At 37.0% G+C, this 14,195-nt stretch overlaps 2 protein-coding genes across 2 annotated transcripts; one reads left to right on the top strand and one right to left on the bottom strand.

Moving 5' to 3' along the window:
- Positions 1-618: 618 nt before the first annotated feature.
- LOC149831305 (pentatricopeptide repeat-containing protein At1g53600, mitochondrial-like) lies at positions 619-1,437 on the top strand. The gene has a single exon (XM_090012993.1). The coding sequence runs from the start codon at positions 619-621 to the stop codon at positions 1,435-1,437; it is 819 nt and encodes a 272-aa protein (XP_089869119.1).
- A 1,374-nt stretch (positions 1,438-2,811) lies between these two features.
- LOC149831304 (hyperosmolality-gated Ca2+ permeable channel 3.1-like) lies at positions 2,812-9,083 on the bottom strand. The gene is made up of 5 exons (XM_090012992.1): positions 8,958-9,083; positions 5,653-5,928; positions 4,543-5,369; positions 4,184-4,439; positions 2,812-3,322 (listed from the first exon to the last, which is right to left on the bottom strand). The coding sequence occupies exons 1-5, from the start codon at positions 9,081-9,083 to the stop codon at positions 2,972-2,974; spliced, it is 1,836 nt and encodes a 611-aa protein (XP_089869118.1). The 3' UTR covers positions 2,812-2,971.
- Positions 9,084-14,195: the final 5,112 nt, after the last annotated feature.

The following is a 14,195-nucleotide window of genomic DNA, read 5'->3' as shown; positions in this document are numbered from 1 at the left end:
GAAACTTGGTCTCCTGGAATGCTATGATCTCTGGTTGCGTATGTAATGGAAGGCTGGAGGATGCGTATGTGCTCTTTCGATCTATGCTGGAAAGGAATGCGGTTTCCTGGACTGCTATGATCACTGGGTTTGCTCACAAATGGTATGTTGGCTGAAGCTAAGAATCTGTTCGACCGGATGCCTGGAGAGAAGAATTTGATAGCTTCGAATGCAATGCTTACTGGATATGTGAAGAATGGCAAGATGGATAGTGCACGTTGATTTTTCGATCGGATGGACCGAAGAGATGTGGTCTCCTGGAGGGCTATGGTCGATGGGTACTCCCGAACAGGCTCAATTATGGATGCTTGGCATCTGTTTGATAGAATGACTGAGAGAAATGTGGTTTCTTGGACGGCAATGATTGGTGGTTATTCACAGAATGGTATGTGGGATGAAGCGTTCAGTATGTTTTTGACTATTTGAAGGCAGGGTGTGATGATCAATTCAACTGCTTTGACTGTTGTTTGTGATGCCTGTGCTGAAGGTGGTAATATCAAAGAGGAAATTCAGGTTCATGCTTTAGTTTTTGTAATGGGTTTTGAATAAGATGCAATCGCGGGGAATGCTTTAATCACCATGTATTCAAGGAATGGAAAGGCAACCCATGCTTCTAAGATCTTTAATATCATGAAGAAGAAGGATGTAGCTGCATGGAATGCCATGATTACAGGATGTGTTCAAAATGGAAGAATTGATGAAGCCTACAGGTTGTTTATTAAAATGCCTAGAAAGGATGTCGTTTCCTGGACTACCATGGTTCTTGGATTATCAAACATTGGATGTATGCAGGACTCAATTTCTCTATATGAGAAGATGCCTGAGAGAGATGTGATAGCTTGGACTACTATGATTTCTAGTTTTGTACAAAATGGTGATTTCGATCCTGCATTTCTATGGTTCATTAGGATGCTTAGGGAAGGGGTTCAGCCAAACCCCGTGACTTTCAGCAGCTTGCTAAGTGCATCTTCCTGGTTAGCAGCATTGAACCAAGGGGAGCAGGTCCATGCGCAGGCCGTGAAGAGGAATTTCCAGTCAGAAATCTTGGTCTCAAACTTGCTAATCTCTATGTACTCAAAATGTGGGAGTATAGAAGATGCATATCAAGTTTTCAGAAGTACCAAAAACCATGATCTCGTATCATGGAATTCGATGATTAGTGGTTTTGCTGCTCATGGCTGTGGAAACAAAGCATTAGGACTGTTCAATACAATGCAACTAGTTGGAGAGCAACCAAACTTTATTACGTTTCTTGGGGTGCTCACATCATGCATCCACGTGGGCCTAATAGACGAAGGATGGCACTACTTCTATCTGATGAGGTCTTCATATGGAATCAACCGTGGGCCTGATCATATACTTGTATGGTTGACCTTCTTGGTAGAGCTGGATTATTAGAAGAAGCATTCAACTTCACCAAGGCAATGCCATTAGAGCCTTATCCAGCTGCTTGGGGAGCTTTACTTGGTGCAAGTAAAACACATGTGAATCTCAAGCTCGCAAAGATAGCTGCACGTCAGCTTTTTGAACTAGAACCTGAGAGTGCAACTCCATACGTGGTCCTGTCAAAGATGTATGCCATGGCAGGTCAGAAGAAGGATGAGAAAAGACTTGGGATGGTCAAGAGGCTGAAAGATGTGAAGAAGAACAGAGGACATAGCTGGATCATTGTGAACTCTGAAGTTCACTTCTTCTTTGCTGGGGACCAATCTCATCCGCAGTTTTCAGGAATAGAGTCTATGCTGAGGAAAATCTAATTTAATATGGCTGATGTCTAAGAAGTTGGGATATGTGATCATGACCAGAATGCAGACTGTTCCATGGTGTGCTAACCAACCTCTATAAAACAAGGAACATTGAGATGATTGACATTTTTGGTTGCCTCAGCACATCCCCTACGGCATCTTGCCACTGAGCCTGATCAACTGTGGCTCTTGGATGTCGAATTAATGAGATAAGCAATGCTGGAGAAAGGTCACAAATCAATCACTATAAAACAAGGAACAGTGAGATTTCATATTTGGATGTCTAATGTCAATCTCTTGTGACAATCTTTTTCCCATTAATCCATTCATTTCTGCTACAATGGCCAGTGTATGAAAAACATCACAAGGCCACCTTAGATGGCAACAGATGATTAAACCACAAAAGCTCGCGTACGATGCTGCCACTGTAAATCAGAGAACAGTGACGAGATTTCCAATATTTGGATGGCTTTGTGTAATCCTTTACCACATGAAAGAAACCGAAGAACCATGGTCACCATGTAGAGAAGGATTATCATAATTTTCTTCAAGAGAAGAATAAAACATTTGCAGCAAAAGAGAAGCTGTTGCTTTCATCATCTTGTTGGGCAGCTCAGAGCTAAACAAAGCTTCCTGAACAAAAATTGGATAAAGTAGTACAAATGAAAATTGTATCACCATTACCACGAAATCCTGAAAAGATTATGACATTATTCATTGCTTAGAAATAAGACCAAATATTTCACTAACTAACAACTAAGATAAATCCTAATCGTTGTAATTACTGTGAATTTCCCAATAACATCTTGGCAGATGAATTAATGTTTTCTGATCCAGTTCCTGTTCACGGAAGATATGGGTTAATATATAGAGAGAGATAAAGCAAAAATGAGCCATTGGAGTTTCTCTAAATGACAATAATAAGAAGCCACAATTGAGACAACTTTCTTTATAACAATTTTGGTCATATGCCGACCACCGAAAGAAAGATAAAACTGACAAAGTTATAGATGTGGCAACCAAAATAGAATATCCACAAACAGAAATACAGCTTGGGTTCTTCTCGAAAGAAGCATAGAAAGTTTAAAAAAGGCAAAACATGAAAAATGCTCCTACACATTTACACAAGATGGTACTACAACTACACGGATGAATATATGCTTGGGCCTACTCTTGAGGGCTAGCTGTCAGCGAGCATCTCCACCTTGTTCCACATCTTCAAACTTGTCCATGCTCAAGCATGGTGGGACATAGGCCTCAAAAACTGCTTCCAGATTTGGTTCTTCCTCCAAATTCTGGCAGGCAACTTCCAGTGGAATGAAAGCAAACGATCGATAGAAGCGTTTATAGCAAACGTAGCCAAAGATTACACTCAGAATCGGAAGGGGTATAGCAAACGGTGCATAATTGAAGTGCTTTACTCCTAAGAAACCAATCATGGTTAGTTGGAAAAGCAAAAGAGAGGCCAGAATTCGACTGTGAATGTGCGGCCACATGCGTCCATAGCTCTCATAGGAGGGTACATACACTTTCAAAGCCTGCATACATAGAAAGTTTTATGAATCAACTCTGCTCTGTGAATAGAAGTAACTAAATCTGTTCATAGCTGTCTTGATTGTCTGTGAAGTTTGTGGTATCAATGATTATATTTCAAACTTGAACGTGCTATAAGGCTTATTGTAGTTTTGGACATTAGTTATTTTCTGGACCATGCTTTAGTTTTAATAGTTGCGTTTTTTTAAGCCCTTTTGGAAGATTGATGATTCAGCCTTCAGACCCGAAGTGCTTTTTAGAGGCAATCCTAAGAACTAGAAGATTTTATTGTTATTTTTATTTAATGTTTGTTTCGTAGTCACTTGGTGAGGCTTTCCCTGAAAATATAAAAATAAATGGTTTTCCGTAAGAAATTCTCAGAGTTTCTTTAAAATAAAGTACAGTAAAAAAAAATGAATGAAGAATATCACAAACATATCATGATATTTTCAATTTGGAACTTTTTCAAAATATCATGATTCTTTTCTGTTTTTCTCAAAAACCTTTAGAACAGAATATATTCAATTATGATTTGGTCTGCTCAATGTTAGGACTTGGTAGAGCACTTTATTTATTATATTTCATGATAGAATATGTTTTTCCGTACTATAGTAGCATGTTTTTTTCAGTCAACAAAATCAAAGTCGGGTTTCCTCTGAGCTTCTTTTAGGAGAAGGCTAGGGACGTTGGTGAGCGTGGCAAGGTCCGACCTTGGTCAAAATCACAAATTTCAGTGGCCAAACACAACTTTTAGAAGTTACTGTTTGTATTTATTTCTAGATGCAGTGAAAAATATACTAATAATCACTATGATGAAAGTAAGAGAAAAAGGAAAGCAAAAACTCAGCAAAGATTTCAAGCCTTACCTGATTTCTGAACAAAAGCCATCCAATTGCAAAGTACACAACACCGAAGGGGAGTATCATTGGTGCAATTACCGAGTAGCATATCACAACTGTTGCTATCAGCATGTCATTGGGAACTCTAGCTACATAATTAAGATCCCCAGGAGCCCAAGCTTCCTTCAACTCGGCCTTGGTTTTGCAGAGGTACCTCCTCTTAAGATGGTAAAGGACCAATGGGACCAAGCGAGAGAGCTCAAGCCCATGGACAACAAAGAACCTGAAATAAAAAATGAACAAGCCACCATTAATTTTTTTATGCAGGAGCAGGAAATCGAAAATGAAATGGAAAAATCTGCGAGTTCAGAAAATGAAAATCTTACTTTAAAGCAACAAATGTAATAAAGAAGGTGGCGCTTTTAGGAAGAGATTTCCCAAGTGTGGGAACAATTTTGTCAGTGTGTGTGGTGAAGTCCTTAAATGAGGTAAGCAGGGTAGAGCCCAGTGTCACCCCAATGAAGACATTAAGCACTGTGAAGTAGAAATACTTGGTAGACGCTGATCTGGCCGCATGGCTCCGTGAAGGGATCCCTTCAGCCTTTGACAAAATCATGAAAATCGTTGGCAGGATAGCCAACAACACCAACAAGGCAATTTGAGGCAGGAAAGCCTCCAGCACCATCTTAATCGTCGGTTGGTCGACAATTGGCTTCAAGAAAGGCAAGTACTTCCTCAAATTCGAAAGAGTGGTGAATGCAGAGACAAATCCCATCGGTATCGTGTAGAAGAAGATGACGAGGAATACAATGCCATAGATCACATACTGCCTGATTTGCCTCATGAAATATGGGATGGATAGATTTTTCCACAGCAACTCACGAGGCTGAGGAGCTGCCGTCACCGTCCATTTTTCGACCATCTGTGCATGGATGGTCTGGGAGGCAGATACAGCGGCTCGCCAGCTGTTAAAGAACACAAGAGCAGAAGCGAGCTGCTTGTCCTTGACGGTGGTCTTCTGTTCGGCCTCTAACTTTGGAGCTAATTCTTTGATTTTCTGGTTGCAGTACTTGATCGTGTCAACTTTCTCACCAATGAGTCCCAGAAATCCAGTCCTGTGCTGCGGCCTAGTTTTCGGGTTTTCTGCAAACACGGCTTCTGAATGAGCAAGTTTCTTCTTGCAACTTTCCAGCTCTTGCCATATTTTGTTGGCCTGTAATAAATACTTGTCATTGCTTATTTACTAAAAATACATGTTTTGATTGAATATTCTGTCACTGTGAGACATGAGCTGTTGATTTTAAATCTCTTGAACAAATTTGAACCTGAATATACCTCATCTAATACATGTTTTTGTTTTCTACCGAGTAAACTATAATAAACACATCTAGAGGTTCAGATTGATCCGAAAAGGCAAAAACAACGGCAACTATGATTCTTAGCAAGATCCTAGTTTATACATATTCCATGTAGGAAGGAGCGAAGAAAAGTAGTACCTCTTTGTTGTCAGTGACCACCATAGATCTAAAGAAAGAATCGGGATGGAGCCTCCTGAAATATGAATCGACCTGCTCTTTACGTGTTTGTTCTGGAGGAAGAGAAGGCATATCTCTAACCAGTACTGCAAATCGTTCGGGCTTAGTTTCATCCGCTTCTAATCGTGCCGCTCTTAGCTCAGAGACATGTTTGTATGCTTTCCATAGTATGTAAAACGTAACAAACGACACCCAGTAAACTGCTAATAAATGTGCCCACATCCTGGAGCTTTTTGGCTGCGTATTGAACACACACCAGTTCACAACAAAGAAACATGATAGGAAAAAGTATTGCATTTGAATCATGTGATGATGACAAGTAATTAGGTTTTTAAAGGGTCCAAAAATCAACGGCTCAAAATGTGCCAAAATTTCTGTCACTCAAAAGATCACATTTTTACATTAGAAAAGCACAACCCAAGGCTTGATACTTGCAAACAAACCACGTTGAACACATTTATGTGTTTAGATTGAGTCGATACAACTTCACCTTATGATTTCTATCTCATTAGTTCCTTATCTTCATTAGTAGCAAATATTATATATATATATATATATATATATGAGAGAGAGAGATACATGGCTTTTATAAAGATTCATAAGTCCACAAATTTGTTACCTAAAAAAATTTAAAATTGATCTTACGGTTTTGATGCACATAATATATATATATATATATATATATATATATATATATAGAGAGAGAGAGAGAGAGAGAGAGAGAGTCACTAGAACATGAGAACTAGAAATATGGGCATTTTCAATACTTTTTTGCAAATTCAACCATGTGCATGTGCTTGGCACGGTGAGTTGCTAGGAATCAACCATTGGATGGTGTATTTTTGATGAAAAAATATGATTTTTGAATACTTGAATATTTATGAAGATTATGAGCCACTGATTTTAAAGCCTTAAAACATCTGCTTTATGCATCAAAATAGAATGATTCAATAATGGGTTCTTATAAAACCATACATGTAGATCACATCCTTATGGTTAGATTCAAGAGAAGAGAACAAAAAATCCATAAAAATCATGGTTCACACATTAGTTGTCATATTCTAGTGTTTATATATATATATATATATATATATATATATATATATATATATATATAGAGAGAGAGAGAGAGAGAGAGAGAGAGAGAGAGAGAGAGAGAGAGAGTTAACTTGCATTGCCTTTTATATAAAGATTCACGATCCATAAATTTGTAACCTCAAAAAATTAAAAAAATGATCTTATGGTTTTGACGTATTATCATCATTATAAGAAATTAGTTATTTTATTACAATATTATGGAAATATGCAACATTGTTTAGTGCATTTTTATTTAAATTTTTTATCAAAATGCTCATGATATAGACAACCGATGCATCAAAACTACCATTAACTTGAAAATGCATCAAGTGTATAATTTTGTGCTGGATATAAGTTTGTGGTGAACTTGTTCACAAAGGGCCATGAGAGAGAGAGTCTCGTTGCAAGGGCAAGTTTTTGTCTTGCATAGATTTCTTTTTTACATTCTATGTTTTTCCTTACATTTATGCACGAGTACCCTAAGAATTCTGTTGGTCACTTAATGAGGAAAAGAAAAAAGAAGAAAACATATAAAATATTTTCTCTGTTCCAATGAGTCATCTCTTCACAGTGCTCCTGTTGCTCCATTCCTAGTTTAACACATCTACCTTGTTAAAGAAAGTGTGGAGGATACGTGAGACCTCAAGAATCATGTGAAGGTGTCCATTGAAGGAAACAAGACATGTAATGAAGCTAATGAAGATAGAAATCTAGTTTCCCTTTCTAAATCTATTCATAATTGTGATAGGACTTTTACAATTGATAAGAGTCCTAAGAAAGAATCTTCTGGTGATTGTAAACCTCCTGTAAAATCAATGAAAACAAGGCCACCTCTCCATTGAGTGTGTGAGGTTTCCCACCGTGGATGTAGGTTCTCGAAAGGAACTGAACCACGTTAAGAGTTTGTGTCTGTTTCTCTTCTTCTCATGCAAGTCATTTATGATATCAGAGCTGTAGACGATATGAAGGAGATGGATCCTCCAAAGAATGATAACACTACCAATGGATCAGGTGCCTCACCAGCTTCTACAAATCTCCAATATTTTTTTACTACAAAATCATCGGATGATAATTTTCTGTTCTGGGAATCTTAATTCATCCCCTTGTTAAAGAGCTATGATCTCATTGGTTTTATCGGCGAATCTAATCCTTGCCAAAAAAAGAGGTTTAAACCGGCTGAACCTGAAAAAAACCTGCTTTAAACCATGCCTATATTCAATGACATCAGCAAGATCAACTTCTGTTAAGTTGGCTGGTCTCCTCTCTCAGTGAGACGGTTCATAGTTAGGTGATTGGCCTGACTACTTATGAGGTATGGATGGTTCTTAAGAAGTACTATGCTACTTGATCTAGAGCTCATGTTCAACAGTTAGAGAGGTCAGTTTCATTACCTTAAGAAAGGCAACGATAGTCCTATTTTCTAAAAGCAAAAGTGCTTGAATCTCAACTTGTACTTGCTTCCAAACCAGCCTCAAATGAGGACTTAATCATGCAGTTCTTGGTTGGTCTTGCTGTTGCAGAATATGGTTCTATTAGGACATCTACTGATACCCATTCAGATCTTGTTACTCTTGATGAACTGTTCAAACTTTTATTGACTCATGAAGCTGAACTTAGTGTGAATGAACAACATGAAGTTGTGACTCCTACTGTCCAATATACCCAAAGGCAATTCGGTAGGGGCCGCAGAAATAAATCTGGCGGTTGTTTTTACTAGAAGAAGCAAATCAATAAGGGTCGGTTCTCTAGAAATCGAGGTGGTGGTTATGATAACTGGTCGTTTAATGCTGGTGGACAAAATCTGTCTCAAAATCAGCATACCAGAGGTTCTTCTAATTCTATTTCTTGCTAAGCATGTGACAAATCTAGCCATGGGCCCTTCAATGTAGGATTTTCAAGTTTTATAAAGGTCCTGAGGGCACATGGCTGCTCATGGTGGTGATTCGTTTTGCTAAAGCTCATAAGATGAATTTTCGTGGCGCTCAATATTTTTTCTTAGGATATAGTGCTCAGCATAAAGGATATTTGTGTTTAGATATGAAATTGAGCGTATGGTTGTTTTTTACAAGGAGAAGTTTCCCTTTCTTAAACCTATGGTATCTCCCATACTCCCCCACCTACCCCTTCAGTTGGTGTAGCGCCCTTGTCACCCTCACCCCCAGTTGTTTTGACTATGTCTCTGACTGCACCCGCTCCCACTCTCGTAGACCAGCCTTCATTGCCAACCCCTCCTCCTCCTCCCTCGTCGACACCTTCTTCCCAACCTGGTTCAATGCTTGATGAGCTTTTAAAGATTGATTCGTCAGTTTGCTCATCAAAGTAGTGGCAAGGATTGATTGATTGATTATGACTTTGTAACCATGTAATCTTAACTTCTTGTATGTGGTAAAATCTCCAAAAGGTGATTATCATGGGATTAAAAAAAAACCACCTTCAAACAGTGCGGATTCATGGTGATTGAAACCGCGAATGGCTTTGTTGGTACTAGCACTTTTTAATAGACAAAGTCTATTTACATTAGGGGTGTCAACGGGACCGGTTTAATTCGGATCCAAATGAAACCAGATTTGGATAAGATTTTCAGGTATGGTATCGGGTCCAAACCTGGGTCTAATCAGGTCCATTATAAGAAAAACCATATCTGGACCTAATAAGAACTACATGAACCAAACCCGGACCATACCTGGTAAACCATATTTTTTTATCATTTTTACATTGAAAAATTATGGGTTTTAATTGGAGCTCGGGTTGGGCCTGTGTCTAGTATAAAATTTCACAAACTATAACCAGGTCCATGTATTAATCGGACCTTCGGATCTGAACTTGGGTCTTAATCAGGTCTTCTTATTTATCACCATACCTGGACCCTGTAGGGTTTGGTTTGTATCGGTTCTAGGTAAACCAGGCCCGTTGATGCCCCTAATTTACATAGTGAGGATGGTATTAGCTACCCTCGTGTATGGGTAAGGAACCCTATATATATATATATATATATATATATATATATATATATATATATATATATATATATATATATATATATATATATATATAGAGAGAGAGAGAGAGAGAGAGAGAGAGAGAGAGAGAGAGAGAGAGAGACTGTTTTGACCAAATCTGCGTTTAACATGGTTCCAATAGTGGTAATAGGCCCTTGGATATAGTGTTTTAATGTAAAAAAAAATTGTTTCTTTTCAGGTTTGAGAGAGAGAGAGGCTGTTTTGACCAAATCTGTAAAAAAAAGTTCTTTTGAGGTTTGAAATTTTGGTAGATTGCGTGGTGTTGATTTTTCAATCCTAGTAAAATCTGACGTACATAAAAAAAAAAAAAAACATGATCCAAACGCCAGTTTTTTATTAAACTTAATACGTATTTCACATCCAGATGGTTTAATGTAAAAAAACCTTTGGAAAAAAAAATGCATTTTTTTTACTAGGGGTTCCATACCCACAAGGTAGCAAACATTACCCTACATAATGTTCCCTAATAAGAAGTCTATGAGAGAGAGAGAGAGCATAAATGGAGTCACACACAAAAAGAGCATGAAGGGCATAAATAATCTCACGGGAAAATATTGGATACCCTCAGGTGTAACTCATTGGTAAAATGGATATTATCTATATGGCTTGTTTAGTAAAAACATCATGGTAAAAACAAATCTTTTGAGGGCTACAAAATACATTAGTCCACAACCAGTGATACATATTATCTTTTTTTGAAAAAAAAAAAACATGAAAAAACAGAAATTGGTTTAACATTTTAAACAATTTCTTGTGAGATTTCCAAAATAGTCGCCAACATTTCCATTCAACTATAAAATATCATGATGTTTACATTTTTAATGATTATTTTTCATGAAATATATGCATTTTTCATTTCATCACAAAGACTATATTTTTTGAAATTTAAATTATTTATTTTACCGATACTTTGCGGAAAAACATGAGAAATGTAAAACAATTGGATTTCCCATAAGATTTAGGCTGCCCAAATTTGATGAAAAGGTTAGGTGCAATATGATTGGACAAATATTTGTGCCTTAAGCACCTGATCACCCTCCATTTTGGGAACAGGGCAAAGCATGATGGAGGGCAATCAGGTGCTTAATGCACAAATTTTGTGCCAGTACCCGATCGGAACTCCCAAATTTGCTATGTTGTCAAGATTTTTTTATTAACAAAGTTATATGTTTATATCAAAACCACTCAATTCAAAGTGCATTTTTTAATAAATGAACCATGCTAAACACATCCACGTGGTCAATTAATCAAATAATGCTTCTACCTATGAGATTCACTATACAATGGTACTATAAACTGTAGCCAATTCGTTACATAACATGTTATCTTTGGTGATTGTCACATCAGGCAATGGTCATAAAGCTTGAACCAGTTTACAAAGTTCGCCCCCTTTTTCCTTTCGGTCTTCCTTAAACTTCTTATGAAGTTGAATGAAAGAAGTCCTGATGATACCACCACCACCACCACCTCCCCCACCTCCCCCACCCACCTACCCACCCCAATCCTGTTATAACCTTACCATATATAGAGAGTAGAATTTGGACTGCACAATAAGCCAAGCCATACCGGGCCGTCTATGACCAGTTGGAACTTGTCCAATTAAATAAATGAGCCAAGCTTGAGCAGGGCCTCATGCTCATCATAATTGGAAAACTCGGCCAGTCAACTCGTGACTCGCCCGAGTTGACTCAGATTGGAACCTAAAAAAGTAAAAAAAAGTTACATAACTCGGTTAGGACCAAACTTGGCTGAATCAGCTAACACTCGCTGAGTTTATCATTGACTGGGCTGAGTCTTAGCTACCATGTTGAAAATTAAAGGTTTTGCTAAAAATTCAAAACATTAACTAAAAGCATTAAAAAAGTTTGGGCCAATTAAAAAAGAACTAAATTTGAGAATCATATATATATATATATATATATATATATATATATATATATATATATATATTCTACAAACAATTATACCTACAGTCAAGTGGGAATGTCACGTGAGTTGTTTTGACTCAATCAAACCTCATAGACATGTTCAACATGCCAAATTTAGTAGAAATCAATGTGAGTTTTTTTTTATTCAATCTAACCTCATAGACATGTTCAACATGCCAAATTTAGTAGAAATCAACCCTTGGATCATGTTTTTTCGACAAAAAAATGTTATTTGCTAAGTTGATTGTAAATAGAATGGATTGTAGCAATATATAAATATATAATGGTACATGCTTGAGTTATATAGATTTAAGCTCCAAATGCAAAATCTAACCTTTGGATCATGTTTAACATGTTCTATTTGTTATTTCTATATGTTAAACTTGATTGAAATATGATGTTTGATGTCATTTCTAAACTATCCTTATTTTGGTGAATTGTGAGTCATCTATTTTCACTATAAAAAATAAGATCTATAAAGTATTAGGCACAATAAAACATGTTAATGTAGTAAATAAACCATCATTAGATCTATCATTTCGTGGCTAAATTCATACAAACACAAACAAGAGTGTGCACCACCATAAGGTATCATAGTACAAAACCATCATATATTTTTCACATACACATATAGGAAGGGTGTAATATTGGACGCTCATTTCATCTGATGTTATTAGACGCAGTTGTGCCACTAATGGCATGCGTAATCAGCAGTGCAAAAAAATTTTGCACAAAAGTGGCCTTTAGGTGCTGTCTTTTCTACCACTAGAGGCCCTTCAGTTGTAATGCTTGTTTTGCGCAAAATCAGCGTGCGCAGATCAACGGTGCATACTTGTCCAACGTCCGCATCCACTGTTACTCTCATATATATATATATATATATATATATATATATATATATATATATATATATATATATGTGGATTAATCTAACAATAAATTAATTGCTGTTAACAGTAGATGAATTCAATCATATTAAAATAACTAAAAAAAAAGCCTTAAAAATAATATTTTTTAATATATGATTGATTTTTTAAGTCAAAAAGGTAAATTTGATGGATTCATAAAGTTACTTTTTTGGGAAAGGAGTTTGACTTTTCAAATCCCTTAAGTTCAAAAAACTTTTCAATTCCCATGAAGATACATGGACTTTTTACACAGAATCAACATTGTTCTGATTCAACCCGTTACAACTCGCATCAAATTGAGGAGCCCCCAATCCAGCCCATAGGATTTTCACTGACCCGAGGTGACCCCAATCCAATCCCAAACCCTAATAAATAATAAATTACAAGAGAAACAAGTTCAAAGATCCAATAATCTATCATTCTTTACTTATTGATCAAACAGACCAACACAAAAAAAGATTCAAAGTTCCTAAGAAAAAAATTACGAAAAAGTGAACCAGCTGGGTAGACTCAGGATCAAACGGCTGGACCTGTAACATCGTAACCAATGCATCACGCCACGGCATCCTACAATACTGCAAACAGAAATATGCCTATGCACGTGGACCTTGCTGTCCTTGTGACCTATAAATGCTGGCAATGCTATTCACTGAAAGAATAACCGAATGAATGGGAGATTCAAGAAAAGCCTGCTTAGATTTCATAAGGAGGACGGATCAGGTGCAATGTGACCACACACTTTTGGTGTGCTCCGGAACCTGATCACACACCATCTGCTGTTGGGCCCCACAACTGATTGTCTCTTACCAAAGAAGGTGGGTGATCAGATGCAACAACACTACGGATGTAAATGGTTCAGATTCAGGTCGGATGTGGCCAATACCAAATTAGACTAATTGAATGTTGACTAAAAGTACTCGAATTCGGATTCAAATTGGGATGGTGAAAAGCTCATACCATATCCAGTTTTTTTACACATAATCAGATTCATATATCCATCAAATCTGGATATTTGTCAAATTAGGTAGGAAAAAAAATCAAAACCATATCCGCATTCAATTATAATTGAATATCAATTTAGCTTACCAAATCCTACTAAACAGAGTTGGATTAAAATTCAATCCATTGACATCTCTAAGCAGCACACTAGAAGTATTCAATCAGATTGCGCCTGATCATCCCTCATTTCAAAAAGAGAAAAGGAAAATTGGCATTTAATGATCAATCGAGAAAATGACAACAATAGCTCTTGTTCACACTCTGTCTGACTGTCAAATATCAAACATAAGCGACAAACAGTAGATTGGGCCAAAGGTCGTTTATCATCCAGCAAAAATACGGCATCATCATTAACTAAGATTGAAAAAATAGAAGCGTATATCATGCAATTTCACTGAAAGAAAAGCAATAAATTTGCTATCTTTCGTTACCTCGAGACACCTTGACCAAACTGTGAGTCGGTGGCAAATTTAGGCAATAAAAAAGCAAAAGCCACACAAAGACAACATTTACCAAAGAAAACAGTAACTAAATAAATGATATTGGCTTTTCCAGGGCTGGACTCCGACTAG

Source organism: Nuphar pumila, chromosome 7 (genome assembly GCF_984573655.1).
Source record: "Nuphar pumila chromosome 7, dmNupPumi1.hap1.1, whole genome shotgun sequence".
Lineage (NCBI taxonomy): Eukaryota > Viridiplantae > Streptophyta > Magnoliopsida > Nymphaeales > Nymphaeaceae > Nuphar > Nuphar pumila.
The sequence above is the reverse complement of the archived record's forward strand: the minus strand, read 5'-3'. Positions and strand labels throughout refer to the sequence as shown.